This window comes from Ixodes scapularis, unplaced genomic scaffold (assembly GCF_016920785.2).
Source record: "Ixodes scapularis isolate PalLabHiFi unplaced genomic scaffold, ASM1692078v2 PGA_scaffold8__174_contigs__length_109621045, whole genome shotgun sequence".
Classification (NCBI taxonomy): domain Eukaryota; kingdom Metazoa; phylum Arthropoda; class Arachnida; order Ixodida; family Ixodidae; genus Ixodes; species Ixodes scapularis.
The window spans coordinates 62569975-62585575 of NW_024609883.1; the positions used below are offsets into that span (position 1 = coordinate 62569975).

At 45.7% G+C, this 15601-nt stretch overlaps 1 protein-coding gene across 1 annotated transcript in view; it reads left to right on the top strand.

Annotated features, from left to right (window-relative positions):
* The window catches only part of LOC8038720 (ATP-binding cassette sub-family C member 3), a gene marked incomplete at its 5' end in the record, with an annotated part of 53879 nt that overhangs the window by 18681 nt on the left and 19597 nt on the right, over positions 1-15601 (top strand). The window contains 9 exons of the mRNA XM_042287009.1: positions 14-216; positions 1266-1442; positions 5236-5403; positions 7019-7200; positions 9165-9240; positions 10956-11163; positions 11770-12080; positions 12270-12608; positions 14280-14381. Coding sequence (XP_042142943.1) covers positions 14-216; positions 1266-1442; positions 5236-5403; positions 7019-7200; positions 9165-9240; positions 10956-11163; positions 11770-12080; positions 12270-12608; positions 14280-14381 — 1766 coding nt within the window. The remainder of the gene's footprint in view (positions 1-13; positions 217-1265; positions 1443-5235; positions 5404-7018; positions 7201-9164; positions 9241-10955; positions 11164-11769; positions 12081-12269; positions 12609-14279; positions 14382-15601) is intronic.

Below are 15601 nucleotides of genomic sequence, written 5' to 3' on the forward strand. Positions count from 1 at the left end.
CTTGTTTTTTCAGGTGAGATCGTCATGGAGAAATGCGCCTTCGCATGGACCAAGAGGAAAGAGTGCGTAGAGAGCCCAACCCTGCACTCCGTATCCCTGGATATTGCGCCGGGATCTCTCGTTGGGGTCGCAGGTTTTGTGGGCAGCGGCAAGTCTTCGTTCCTCTCGGCCATTCTTGGAGATATGCACTGCATAGAGGGCACGGTCAGAACCGCCGTAAGAGCCTCTCAATGCGCACATCACCTTTTTCACTCTTAGTCTTGGAGAACCTTATCGTGAAGCTGTACACGACTGAATTCCGAAGCCTAATTTGTCGCAAAATGATAGTGCAATGCCAACCTTCTAATTAGGCATGTTTTATGTGTTAGCGTGACAAGGGACCCTGGGATAGCGAACCCACTTTCTGGAGTTTTCATGTCTACGCAGACAAATCGAGCCTCACACCGGGTCGCATATACGGCCTGCAAGTTCGTCTGCTCTTTACGCACCTGGTGTCTTTGTTTACACCCCGAACGCGACCATGTTCGTTTGTTTCCCCCCCAGCCTCAACCAATTACGTCGTGCGCTTGGCTGTCTCGTCATCGGGCGTTCCCTAAGTGTTCTCGATGTTGCCATTTGATTGAGGTGTCCTTTCTTGCGTTCCGATGGGCGAAAGACGCATTTCGGAGCAATATCTCGCCGTATAGGAGCGACATTTAAGGTTGTCTCATTATTGGCGTTCAAAACTGCAAGTCATGCTGAGAATGTAACTTCATAACTTGTATTTTTGGAGGGCCTGTCGGGTTACAAAAGAATGTTTTAAGGCGTCTATTCGGGCAAGGTCGGAACACCGAAAAATCGGAAGAAAAGCTACAGCTGTTGGCATCACTTGTGGCGCCAACTTCGAAGCGACATATTTAACGCCTACGGGAAACGCCGAGCAGATGTCGTGAAGTGTCCCCTTTTTGACGGGTAAGAGCCATATCAAAGGTCTGGGGATACTTAGAGGAAAAAATCTACTAGGTGCTATAAAGTGACTATTTTTTACGCTTAAAAAGTGTAAATCTTTGAAAACATAGTGCGCATCAAAAAAGTTCAGATATAATTATACATTAAAGAGTTAGTGGTCCGAAAAGGACGGCGAAGTGTGTTTCCGATCATACGGTGGCAATTTTGACAAGTGCTGTGGGGCGTTAACACGAGGAGTGCAACGACACGTACATCTCGTGGTATAATGCCGCACCAGCAATTTTTTCAGAAAAAAAACAATTTTGTGGTTGACGCAGGGCCGCATCAGCTACGTCCCTCAAGTGGCCTGTGTGTACAACATGACCGTCCGGGACAACATTTTGTTCGGCGAAAAGTTCGACTCAGCACGCTACGCCAGTGTCTTGCGGGCGTGCGAGCTGCTCAACGACATCAACAAGTTCCCCGCGGGAGACCTCACAGAAGTTGGGGAAAAGGTGGGCCTTTTGAAAGCATTTCCCAGTAAAACCAAAATCTTCGGCGAGAAAAAACTTTTTTTTTCTAAAACTGCGGGGATTATTAACTAACCTTTCATGGCAGGCACGTAGCCAGGGGGGGGCCCCTTCCCCAAAATGTTTCATTTTGCTGAGACCTCCTGTCCCCCCTCCCCCTCATACATCATTTTGTCATGGGCGGGCGCCCCCCCCCCCCCCCCCCCCCCCCGAAACAAAATCCTGGCTACGTGCATGTTTCATAGTATACGCTCCTGAAGACAGACACAAAGCCCAAGAGGGCCAATTAAAACCGACCAAAGCTGGCACTATGCCTCACGTGGGTTTCCCAGTGGTCCGCGGCCGACAGGATCCACCAAGCTGGACCAAGCGTGTGTCCCAAGCGTGGCACAGCAGAATTCGTGTTCTTTAAGGGGGGGTGCAACGATTTTAAGATGAAAAGAATTTGCATCTCGTCATTTTTACGTTTGTTATCGTGTCCCGGAGGATAGATGAAACATCTCCCTTAATAAAAAAAAATGTCGCGATTCCGCTGCATAATCGCAAACCAGAATTCGAGCTTTTTCCCCCACCTGCAGCGCGAGTGGCAGCCGAAGGAACTACGGCAAGGAGCTTACGGGACTTCGCTCGGCTCTAAGTTGCAGCATAACGCCCGCTTATGTACGCAGAGAGAGGGAGAGGAAGCGTCCTCCAAGAGAGCACACGGGAACCCAAACGACACCCCGCATTACGTCACTAGGAGTGCGACCAGGTGTGACCCTGAAGACTGGGAGTGAGTTGAGGGGTGCCAGAAATGCCAATATTTATCTTTCTTTTACACAGCAACTGGGACACGCAGGCGAAATCGTTTTTTTTTTTTTTTTCCTTTACTTCAGAAATGTCAGAGGGCCACTTCCACCTGTTTTTCACCCAAGTCCAGAAATCGTTGCACCCCCTCCTTTAAAGGACCCATGAAACGAATTTTAGGCTGGAGTAAATCAATTTATATTGGAATTTTACTAATAGCACATCGTTCAGTGGGCCAAAAGAACAAAGGTAGAAAGTCAGAAGCCTGACTTTCGCTACGAAAATTTGCAAAACATAGCGGACTATTTCGTACCTCCTTCCCTTCGTAAACTCTCCGCCTTTTCACTGTGATACATCCGCGGACCCCGCAGCGCGTCACCGGGCTACTATAGTCGGTTACAAGTCAAGAAGGTAGGAGAAGCTCCTCCCACAAGTGTGATGCGCCCGTTTCAAATATCTCCGCAGTCGAAAGAAGAGTTCACTGGAAACGCTCCTTGTTCCGCTTCAATGGATTCCCACTTGTCTCCGATCCCACTTTTTAAGAAAGCGACCTTTGTATTCATCGGAGAGGGAACCGAGTCCCTGAAAGCAGCCTTTGTATCCATCGGGGGGGAAGCTAATCCCCGAAAGTCGTATTTGTTTCCGTCGGTGGGAGAGAACTCTAATCTCCCTCTCGTGGCTTCCACAATGCTAAGTCAAAGTCGAAAGATAAAGCAAATATGTACAGAAAGGCAAGACCCTCCTCGCGCGTTGTCCGCGACGTCACGGAAACGGTGGGACGCTATTGGATGCAAAGGTGGCGGAGGGATATCTGATTCCCTTTGAGGGGGACTTGCCGCTACCTTCTTAACCGGTAACTGACTATAGCCACCATAACCGGGCCCCCGCAGCGCGTCACCAGGGCCCAAGCGCACGTCACACGACACTGGACCTCACTTAATCCCTTTACCCCTAAGCTGACATTGCGGTGGAAGCTACGCGCTTGCCGGACTTGCCGGACCAATCAGCCGTCTCCCTTTCATCACCTGACCTCATTCTCTGCGGGTTGGTATGCGCGAGAGGGCATGATCACGTGGAAAATGTGTGGCTGGCCCAACGAGCACGTAGCTTCCACAGCACTGTCAGCTTCGGGGTGAACGGGGTGGGGAAAGCAACTAGTCGGAATTTTGAGCGACGGGCTAATCTTCTAGGGGGACAATGGCTGTGTCCGGCTAGTCAAGCGAGATTCCGAGCAAGAGGGGACTCCCCCCTTTCCGACTTCTTGAACTGTTTGGTACAATGCGCGATTTATGAGTTGAGAAGGAAAGCTAAACAGAAAAAAGTTGAAAAAGCGTTTCATGACTCCTTTAAGTACACGGCGTACGTCGGGGATTTGCGGTGCGCGCGTCCTTTTTCACTTTGAACATCAACCACGCAGGCAGCACGACTTGCTTGGTTGCCCCTCGCAGTCAACTAGTCCATATTTTTTTTGGTTTTTAGGAAATTGTGGACTGACATAGAGCCCTTTCCGACAGCCAGCAGACGGTTTAGGTGGCAGTTTGGACTCCCGTAATGAGAACGCTCTAGGCCTCTCTTAAACTTATATACAATAGCACGCAAAAGGAGAACACGAAAGGAGAGCTTCTTCAGTTCCTTTAATAATCTTTTCCTTTTGTGCTATTATATATATGATGTTTATCCAACCAGCCCGGCAATTGATTTTAATTCTGTCAAACTACTCAAGCGGAGGGAAGTTTTCCAATGAGAAAAAAACGTGCAAAAGCGCACCGTAGTACGGCATATGGCGAGAGTTTAGAAAAAAAACGGCAACTGCCATGTTCTGTTTGGCCAGCCCTTGAAGAGCTATCCACAGAGGACACGCCATATACCTGTGCACGGCATGCGCTGGGCGAAAGAGAAGGTCTTGCCTCCATGCAGCCGTGGTGGCGCTGTCGACGGCACTGCGCCTGCGCACAAGCTTCACTTCACGCGAATTCGGTTTGTGCGCACGCGCAGTGCCCACACCTGGTGTGGGTAAACGTTGGCTTGTTTGTAAACAGTGTGCTGGTCTATACCCTCCGCTAGCGTCCTTGAACGAAGCTTCGTTGCGTGCTCGTGTTGTAGGGCGGGAAACAAACGCACTCAACTGCGGTGTCAGTCTCTAACCTCCCTGAAACAAGAAATGGAAGGAGATAACATCAAGGACATGAGTAGTACAGCTGTTCGATTTGCGCGGTTGATGTCCATATACTAAAAACACGCGCGCGTCAAAACGTTCGAGATTTTTTTTTAAAGCGTGGACGCTTTTTTGTCTGTGTGTGTGTGCAGAAGAAATGGGCTTGTTTAGACAGAGCTAGGTACCTTCTGTAGCTTTAGCAGGGCTAACGCGACGGGAATGCCATACAGCACTAAGCGCTCGGATCATGAAAACTATTCGGACACGAGGCCGAGTGACAGGCATTTCAAATAGAGCGCCACAACTAACGTACAAAAATTCTATAACAACACAAAGAGCCACAGGGAAAAAAAAGTTGGGACGAAAGAGCAGCTTTTATGGGTTGTGATATTCAGAAGCCTCATTTCTTATGAAGCAGTAGCCTGCTGCTGTTAGACATTGATGTCTTCGGGCGTTCATATATATTTTACATATAGTAGATTTCATACATGTCATTGCACAGTTTCCCGCAGTATGAAAGACCCATTCGTTGAGGCAGTATCTGAGGCAGCGCCAAGCCCGCTATGGTGAGATTCACTTTAATATTTAAAAAAGGAAACACGAACGACATATTTTCCGTCCACTAATGTAGACCTGGCGAAAGCAAATCGAGTACAGCCTCCCGAAACTGTTTTGTCAAGTGTGTCTATCGTATTGTTGGAGACTGCACATCGACGATAGTAATTCGCGAATTTTCTAAAATCGTTACTTTGTCGAAGTCCTACTAGCATTTACATACGCGTTCCACGGCAGTCTTTCTGTGTTGTCCTGAACTGCATAAACAACCTTTTTGTCTAGGGTACAACGTTGAGTGGCGGTCAGAAGCAGCGGATTTCGCTAGCTCGTGCCGCGTACAGTCGTTCCAACATCTGCCTGCTGGACGACCCGTTGAGCGCCTTGGATCCCACTGTCGCCGCCAGAGTTTTCAAGCAAGTGGTGGGAAACGGCGGCCTCTTGAAAAATCAGGTACGACACGCCTAGCCGCATTTAAAAATGCAAAGAAGCAGGAAGCATACATTCTAAGTGTTGTAATTTGCGGTTTACTGAATGGACAGCACAAACTATTATAAAGTTTAGTAGATTGTTTAGTCAATTCCGCTGCGCTATCCCCAATCCGCTACGACCTCCTCTACATGTAACGTATCAGGGCCACACTTGTACGTTTTAGCAAAATCTTTCTAACTCGCTACAAAATAGAGCGGTGCGTGAGCAAACGCAACGTCACTAGCAACGTTTCAAGACACCAAAGCTTGCGTAACATTGAGTCTTGCAGAGTGATTCTTAGTAATAGTTTATTAGCGCCTGTTACCCAGGTGCATGTTCGTGAGAACAAAGAAATGTGGAGAGCAAGTCGTCTGCTTCTTGCACAGGAGTTACGGCGAATTTAGAACGATGCCAAGCTCTGATTGGCTTTGATTGAAAGGATAGTTGGCGAACCTCAATGCTAGATGCCTTGATGTCCATCCACTATTTGTTTAATCAGCCAATAAGATCGCGACGTTCTAACAGCATTGCAAACCTAGTGCAAGAAGCAGACGGGCTTGCGTTCCGCATTGTGTCAACGACTTCAAAGTGATGTGTCGAAGCTATCACTGGGACTGCACTCTAAATTATCACAGGACTGATATTTTTTTTTCACCATCTGTCATGGTTTTAAAATTTAGTCACTGATATGATAAGTAAACACGGGCGTGGTTCATCACGTACGTGCTTCTTGCTTCGTCACTGGTTCTGTGGCCTTCTTATCGGCTGATAAAAAAATCTCATTGGCTGAGGATATATAAGACACTCCAGAAAACCCCAAACTGCGTTTTTTATTTTATCAGTGACTATTAGAAGGTCATGTTTTCCCCCCTGCATTGTTGTAACAAAAACTTAGCCAACAAGTGCGCATTGTTGGAAAGATAATCATGTTGCGTCGGATGCTAAAAACATTGATTGTAAATGGGCATCATATGCAATCAATTTTTTTTTAGCATACTGCGCAACGCTAAAGAACAGGGGAATGTTTGCCTTCAAATCAAAAGACTAACGGCTAAACATCAAGATAAGCGAATTTTTTTATTGTTATTTTTTTATTTTATTTTATTCGCAAAGATTACGCGCAAAGCAGCACGGTCAAACGAAAGAAAGATCAGAGGGGCGGAGTTTGATACAAACAACGTGAACGAGTATGACAGAGCACTGTACCCTGCGTGAAACGCGACTTATTTTAATGTATAGTCCTGCGTTTGCATTAGTTGCCCTTTGTCGAATCTCTCGGATGTTTCCTTGTTGCTCGTTTGCGTAAATCAACTCTATCGAGATTATGAACCTTCCTTAACCGGCTAAGTTCCTAAATACTAGTTTACGTCCATTCTAAGCGGTGTGTGACCTTCAAATGCTGTATATAAGGTATCACGATTAACATTTTCTGCGAGTTGAGACATCACATGGAGGCGGGGTGGGAAAGGGGGGGGGGGGGGGGGCCTTTGGTGGTTGAGAGAATAAAACAAGCTTTCAAATGTTGCTTTCCTTTTGTTTAAGATGTGGCCACCTTGCGACCCTTTTACGCCTGTCTCATGTAAGAATAACCTTGCAGACTCGAATTCTGGTGAGCAATCAAGGACACATACTCAAACACATGGACCAGTTACTCCTGATGCACGGCAAGACAGTGATTACGCATCGCAGCATTGCTGACTTGGTTCAAGATGACCGGGCGCCAGAAACACTGCGCTTGGGTGCGAATATGCCGCCGTCGCAGATGACTGTCGATGCAAGGTGTGTCAACGAAACTCTATATATATCTTAACGTTCCTTTATAGCACTAACCGAACTTTTACCAAGACCTGAGGTCATTCTGCATACTGACTTTGCTGAGTTGGAGTAGGTTTGTTATCGGTTTGTAGACCTCAGGGCCCCCCCCCCCCCCCCCCCACCACCTACAATAATTAAAGCCTGTGAATGGCCTCCTCTATATCTACGTAACGACCACACACTCCGAAACCCCAACTCACCAATTGAGCCCGAGCCCGACGCCGGGCGTCCTTTAACACGTTAGAGAGTTTTACGGCACCGTTTTTGCATATCCAAAACGGTACGAACTGCGCATGTTTTACCCCAGAGAACGTTATCTGGGAGTTCCCTGAGCACGCTACAGCTCGCTTCGAGGCCTTGGCTGACATCCCGGTAGCAGACCAAACTAACACCTTTGAAGACTGGGTGATCCCACAGGACCGGCCGCCGCCTCCAGTGGGCTCCTGTGGAGTCAGCTCTGCAGCTTCTTTTACGCGGACGGTAGACCAGCGGGGCACTTGTCCCGATGGCCATCGCTGACTGCGGACTCCTTTTAATGGTCCCATCGCACGGTCCCGGGTTGAAGCGTTTGGCGACGCTTGTGACGTTGATTTGTGAAACGGCCGTTGACCGCTCTCAAACGCGGCTGTGTGTGTATTCATTCTTCTATTTTTTTTTTCTTTTTTGCCGCTGGGGAAGCTTTAAAGGAAGAGCAGCCACGCATGGCAATAAAGAAAGACGTCTTCTCAACTCAACTCAAGACTCGCATATGCAAAGTTCGAACCGGAGGGACTATCGTACCATATCTGATGTGCAAAAACGGTTCCCTCAAACTCTCTATCGATTAGAAATAAAACCTATTTAAACGCTGACGCAGCACTCGTGCTCAACCTATCTCTGCTTAACCTCACTGTGAGGACGTCGAAATGTTAGTTCAGAAACTATGATTACTATGTGGTGTCGCCTCAGTCCGCTCACCTGAATTTCCTAAGCTTTGGAAACGATCTTCCAAATATCCAACGCATCGCGTTGTGATTCAGCGCATAAATGACCCGATTCAAAAGAGAGATTTTGAAGACATGTTATTGTTTTCATGTCCACGGAGCTTAAATAACAGGTCCATTCTTATTTATCTTGAAAAAAAAAATCCATCTTAAAAAAGAAAAAAAAAATTTTGATTCTTTTTTTGTGGGGGTTTTGGGTTTTTGCCGACATTGTCTCGTATAATGACCAGCTTGCTTTAAGTATTTTACGGATCATTCAATTTTTTTTTATTACTGTTAGTGCTAGCTATCGTATTATCAGGATTGTACTCCGAGCCCAACAAGCAATTTTTCGTTGACAAAAAAAAAAAAAAAAAAATTTCTTTAGATATATCGCTTTTGGTGCATCGACCGCGCTTGATGCCTTGTCGCCACCTAAAAAGAATATATATTATGCACACCATACATTGCGAAATACCTGCATTATTAATTCACAAATCAACTTTTACAGAGCATAGGGTAAGTCATCATAAACATCCTGTGTCATCCACAAAATCTGTCACGCCTTGTCACGTTGAACGGTCTTGAAAAAAAAATTATTGTGTGGTCAGCACCTACAGATTGTTCGCACATCGTAAAATTCAAATTTTAAAGATGTACAGTCCGCAGACTATAGTCTGGAAAATGCGGAAGACAGTTTAACTTGAGGCAAGTCTCAGCTGAAACCAAGGCGAGATCACAGGGGCGCTGGTGTCGGCCGTCCTATTTGTCCCCTTGCTCCTTGGTTACTACGCTCAAACTAACTGATTAAGATATAGTTATGATTAAACCAAGAAGCATTATTATATAAATAAGTTTTTTTTCTAAATGCAAGTTAGAGTGTGGTTTCTAACACTGACATTTTGCTACCCCTCGACCAAATTATGAGTGCCTCCGAGTGCTTAAAAACGTTTGCGTTCCTTTCAGCTTGCAACATTTGAAATCCAAACGAGACATGGCAAGAGGAAGGGTCATACGAAAGGAGGCTTCATCGTCATCTATGGTAGGCTGACTTTCAGAATTAACTAGCGTCATAGGAGCTAAAAAAATTCAAATTTGAGTCTTTTCCGTTGAGTGACCCTAAGCTAATTCTAAAAAGAAGCAAAGTTGGCAGATGAAAAAAAAAACAGTTCGCAATATGTACGAAAGCTTTAGCGACTGTAGGGGGCGCTGCGGACATAGATTATCCCAAATATAGCACAGTTATTTTGAGATCTAATCTGGATTTTCTCTGTGTTATAGGGCCCTGAAAGCCCCGCGAAGCCGAAGTATTATGAAACTTTGTATTTCTTGGCTGGAGTCTTGGTATTTGGAATCACCAAATAATTGCCAAAGTTAGGCTGCAGGAGCGGGTTTTTCGGTTGCCACCTGGATTTTTGGGCCGCGTTCCCTAGCGAAATCCAGAATTAGGCTTCAATCTTGGTTGCTTTATTGCACGTTCCCAACAAAAAACCCAGTATAACTTATTCCTATCTGGCCCGATAGATTTCCAGGTTCATAATTTAGATAGTGGAAAGTTACACTGGGTTTTTTTCAGCAGACGTGGCATGTTTGGGACTAAATCGACAAACGAGTGCCAGAGCTGGCCTTCACTCTCATATTGCTTGGTTTCACCTATCCTTGGGCCTCGTTTCACGAGCCAATGCCAAAATTAGTTCACTTCTGGTAGTAAGATTGCCACGTGGCATCTTTGGGCCTAAATATTTAGAGTGTGCCAGAGTTAGGCTTCACTGCCTGGTGAATCGTATGGCATCTGGCATTTCTGGGCCTCAATTCCCTAGCAAATGGAAGAATTAGGCTTCCCTTCTAACTTTTGACTTGCCAGGTGGCATCTTTGGCTTATGTCTACCACTTTGACAATGGCGTGGCGAAGGAAAAAAAAAGTCAGACTTGTCATTTATCTTGCTAGTTATGTTCAAAGGATACGTACATCCTCCTGAAATATGAAAGGCCCATCCGCAACGCAGTTTATGGAGGATCTACTGAATCCGCTTTGACCTGGACAGTGTTTTTCAGTATGATAAAATACATGAACATTTGTTTTATTCCCATCTTCAAAATAATGTGTCTGGCAAGTGCGGGCTCAACGCTCAAACTTAAGAGGCTAATGAGTGTTTCACATTGCATGAGGGAGTACATACGTTGACCTTGACAAGAGGATTAGTCAAAAATGTTACCAAACCCAAGGCAAGATTGCCAAATTTTGGCCGAGTGAGGCGTTTCTCTGGCGTGCTGACTGGGATATTGGTCAAAAAGACGGTTGTTTTGACCGTTAAAACGGGGTCCAGCGAGATGAGCGTGTTTGGCAACACAAACAAAATAGATCACCCTATGGGCACTCCAGCGACGTGCTACCAGTGCGACAACACCGTTGCTAAAAAGCATGCTAATAAAATATAGTTTCATCCGTTTTGTAGGAGGTTTTCAATGCAAGTTAAGCACTTATGACCGATATGATGAAAAAAAAACGTACATTTTACGCGAGGATAAAGTCTACTGGATAACCAGAATTATTCCATCCTACAGGATACTAAGGTTTCAATCATCTTGATCTTCTCGCCGTTCACCTATATTATATATTCCATCCTCAAATGTTCTGTACCCTTAGTTTATTAAACTTCATTGCTGACCTGGCCAACGATGCTTGATGAGAATGGTCATTTGACGAAATGCCAGGCGTGATGTGATGTCTCGATCTTTTTACTTACTTCGCTACAGGGGACACTCGAAGTGGTGTGGTCCTTATGCAAGCTTTCCGGTTTCTGTGTGCCTATTGGCACCGCCTTCTTCATCGCAAGCGCAGTGGCACTCGCGTGGCAACAACTCTGGATTAAACAATGGACGGATGCCAACTCTGAGGACAGTACCGTCGATCCCCACAGTCCCTCATGGGTTAAGGGACTGGTGGCCCTTTGCCTGAGCGATGGTAAGCAGTCCAAATAGAGCAGTCACTTGGACAAAAGCTTTACTCTCATAGACTATTCAAATGTAGAACTTTGTGCAAAGCAAACTTTTAGGACCCTCACTTTTTATTTATGCTTTTTTTCGTGGAAACAGCACCTTGATAATGTCCGCCAGGGACAAGCAAAATATATTGAGCATGCTTTATGTGCGGTTGCTTATAGAGTGAAAGCACAAAGCCAAAGTGTCCGGCGAGAATTTTAGAATGCTTAAAAAACGCAGACGTATTTTTATTTATACCTATGCTTTGGTTCTGCCACGTACCTCTGACAACCGGTAAAATTAAAAGAACATGTTTAATACCTTAAAAGAAACAAAAACTAACATGAAAAACCTATGCGATATGCAGAATTTTGCTATGAAAAGTACTCAACAATGCTCACTGTTAGCTCAGCGTTTTGTTAAACAACAAAGAACTGATTTTGAATGTGCCCAAAAGTATCCTAATTTAAAAACAAAAATATCAAGCTGCGTGAAAACAAAACTTTTTTTCATTAGTACGATTTTTGAAGTAAAGACGAGCATAAATTGCCACAAACTAAAATTAGCAATTTTTTCCCCTTTTGCTTAGTGTTGTTCCGTAGCGTCGGAGGAATCTTGTTTGCTCTGAGCAATCGTCGACTGTCCATGGGCCTGCACAATTCAATGCTGAGCCACGTCATGCACAGCCCGGTGCCATTTTTTGACTCCACACCACGGGCAAGACTGTTGAACAGATTCACAGTCGACCTGGAGTCGATCGACTGCCGACTCTACCTGGCCGGAAAGCTAGGGACCCAGAACATACTGATTACACTGTCCAGACTGTCCATCATCGGCAGCCAGACGCCGCCGGTGCTGGGTGTGGGAGTAGTTGCTGTCATACTTATGGCGATAGGAATGGTATGTCCTTTTTGAATGGATATTCTGATGCATGATTTGATTAGTGTCAGCCTTGTCTGACGTTCTATCCAATAAATGCCACTTCTAGTTCTCCTGCTGTATAGCGCTGAGCCTCCATGCTCAAGCAGGAGGTGGGGCAGCCCTGCCTTTTGGAACCTTACTCACTCGCCATTTTTCGACACCATACAGGTTATCACAGTACGGGCATCCAACAGCATCCGGTTCAAAGAAAGTACCCATGTGTCGAAGGTTTTGCAACACACCACGGAGACCATAGAGTCGTTAAGCACTATTCGGGCCTACGGGGCCGTGGAACGCTTCTGCAAGCACTTCTGCCGACTGACCGACGGCAACATGCGGATGACCTACGGCTTCATGGGGTGCTTCCGATTGACGAAGGTTTTGACCTCCTTGCTGGGATTTGTGATCGTGCTGGCGACCCTCATTTCCGCGGCTCTGTTACCTGCGGAAGAAGACGGCGTCTCAAAGTCCAGCAGTGTAGGCCTGGCGCTCAGCTCATCTCTGGCTGTGAGCTAATACAGTAATATATTGATATATCAGTGAAAAGGCCAGGTGCCTCTTTCTCTTCGATATCCCATATATCGCATGCGGTGAGAGTTCCCCCCGGAAAAATAATAAGTAATGTAACGGGTATTACGTATCTCCGAGGGGATACGTAATGTAACGGGAATTACGTATCCCCAAGGGGATACGTAATTCTGCCATGATTCTGGTGGTGGCTCTAGGCGACACACTTCTTCTGGAACAAAATTTGCTCGCTAAATCCAAGTTCTGACCAAACTTTATATTTTTGGCCAGAGCTCGGGCATCTTGGTGCTAGGTTGCAAAGCAAATGCCAAAGTTATCCTTAATAGCCCGATTTTTTTATTGTCATCTGACGTATTTCGACCTCAGTTTCTGAGAAAATTCCAGAAGCGTGTTCTCCCGCTTGTTCGGTTTTGCATCGGCCTCTTTAACTAATCTATACCACTTTAGCACTCACGTGATATGCCAGAGAATACCCAAACTCTAGAATGTCATTTGGCTGGTGCGGGTCAAAGCAAAGTAAGTACGTTGCTGTTAACTAGACCACCGAATCAAGAATCCTATGGCGCCCAAGTAGGGAGATTTTTGTAGTGTAAAACCCAAGTCAAATCAGCTTTTTTTTTTTTGTCTGGCGTGTTGTTTAGGTCGGTATTTTCCAAACTGTGGGTTGCGACCTCCAGGGATCTCGCAGCTGATTCAATTGGAGATCACGGGAACTTAAACAACACAACAACCCGCTAACTTAGCTTCTCTCCAGCGGCGTCGATGAAAACTTGCTAGAAGTCGCCGCTCAACACCCAGCTTTTTCACCGAAGGCCCTTATCTCATTGGCTGCGAAGGGGCAATGATATGCTAGAAACGCACCACGGGCTGCGTTTCTAATGTTAGTTGTAATTTTGGAATCAGACGGTACTTCAATATTTCGGGATACTCTGTTTCACTTTAAATCGGGAACTTAGCCGACTTAATCAACGGCTAAACCGATCGTGCACACAAACCTCGGGCAGAAGATCACTGCGCCTTCACTGCGCGTGATCGTTTTGGTCGGCGAGGTAAAACGATCAAAAACAATGAGTGCCTTTTCGGTGCACGGTGTGCGCTACTCAACTGACACCATTGAGTTGCAACGTCGACCGCGGTACGACTTGGCGTGAAACGGAGTATACAGCTATGAGGAATGACGGCCGATAACATTGGAAACAATATATTTAGTCCATGGTAAAAGAAGGACGAGTCCAAAATTATAATATAAATATATTTGCCGACATGTAAGGAGGCTACCCGATAGATGAGTAAGCCCTTTTCTTTGACTTCCTACATTCGCATGCTAGTGTTGGTACTCCGGACTAAGCGATACGCAGTTTGCAAAGCTCTAACTTAAGCTTCAAGACATGCTTGGGCTAGTTGGTGGATGAGCATCTTGGTTTAAAAACAGCGCGACGAGAAAAAGGCAACTCAAAGCGCACTCTTCTGTCTCATCTTTACTTTGTTCCTGTCTTTTCGCGCTGTTTGATACCGTGATGCTTAACTCAAGGCTGTTATAATATGTTTTACGGAAGAAATCCGACAGTGACACTTCTTTAGTCGTTGCTCCTCTCTTGACATCCGGCGTCTTGTCAAAAACACCAACTCCGGATAATTCACGCCTTTCAGATTCCAATGTCCTTGATGTCCCTGTGCATGGTAGTCTTCAACCTGTTCCAACTAATTGTGTGCTTTGAGCGTTGCATCGAATACACAAAGCTGCCGAAAGAGGTCAGTCCATGTTTTTATTTTTGCACGTTATAAAATTAAGCATCTCTATATGCCGATGGCCATCAAACATTCATCGTGTTCTACACATTTTCTGTGCTGCTTTTAGACCATTGATGTAGATGTAACTAAAAGAATAAGAAACATCATGTGCGTGGTCAGTTCGTCAGACACGAGCCATATTAACACCGAGTGTGTCTAAAAGCTGGAATCCCCGTGGAAAGTGTGACGGAACGCCAAGGAAACCGTTATGAAATGTGTGAGATGTACTTCAGAGGAAAAATAGTAGAAACAAACGCATAACTGAGAAAAAAATAACAAATTTCACATTGCGCCTCGACGGGAAACAAACGCACGACCCCATGATTATGAAACAGACACACTACGACTGCGCAAAACGGGATACTTGCGAAAAAGGGGGTAGGCCCGTTTACTCACTCTTCAAGCTCGAACACCAGACGCAGGACACCGGTGTTTGGCGTTTGTGTTCGAGCAGCTAGTGGAGACAAAGGAAGGTAGTTTTCCGTCTACTCAATAACGATTCGTAACAGAGATCGGTGCTCGAATGTGTGCGCGCGCTCTTTCCTGTTCTCCTCTCCCCCCGTTACAATTCGTATAACCAAACAAACTTATTTAAAAATATAGCTGCAACGTTCGCCACAAGCCCCAAACAATGCAGCAGAAACACATTGTGCGCGTACCGATTATGTCCGTAGAATCAAGACATATTTTTGACAGACCAGGGCTACCTTGGCTTCTTTGCCATTTAACTTGGGGGCCTGTAGGTATCGTTCAATTGCACATCCAGCCTGCGAAATATCATAACATTTGCGAAAAGTGCTCTTTAAACACGCCATTATCCCCAAAGGCGTGAAATAGTGCAGGTTGAGTGCCTGTAGACAATCGCATAAGCTCCTGTAGAATTAAACATAAAGAAAGGAGTTCATTTTAATCACTGGTGTTTGGTGGCGGACGAGCTCACAGCCGACCATTATCGGCAAACCCTTGCGCACATCGTAGTTTTTTTTTCTCGTTTTTTTTCGCATATTATTGGGGATTGCCTTGATAAACGCATTAGAATTATTGGTTTACCCAATAAAAAAAATCCGGACCGATCATTGTGCTTTGCGAAAGGACAACTAAACAAAGTACCGGAAGTCTACTGGGGCACGGAATACCAAGTCGCCTTCATGCTATCAACTACCCCCGGACGCGATGATAAA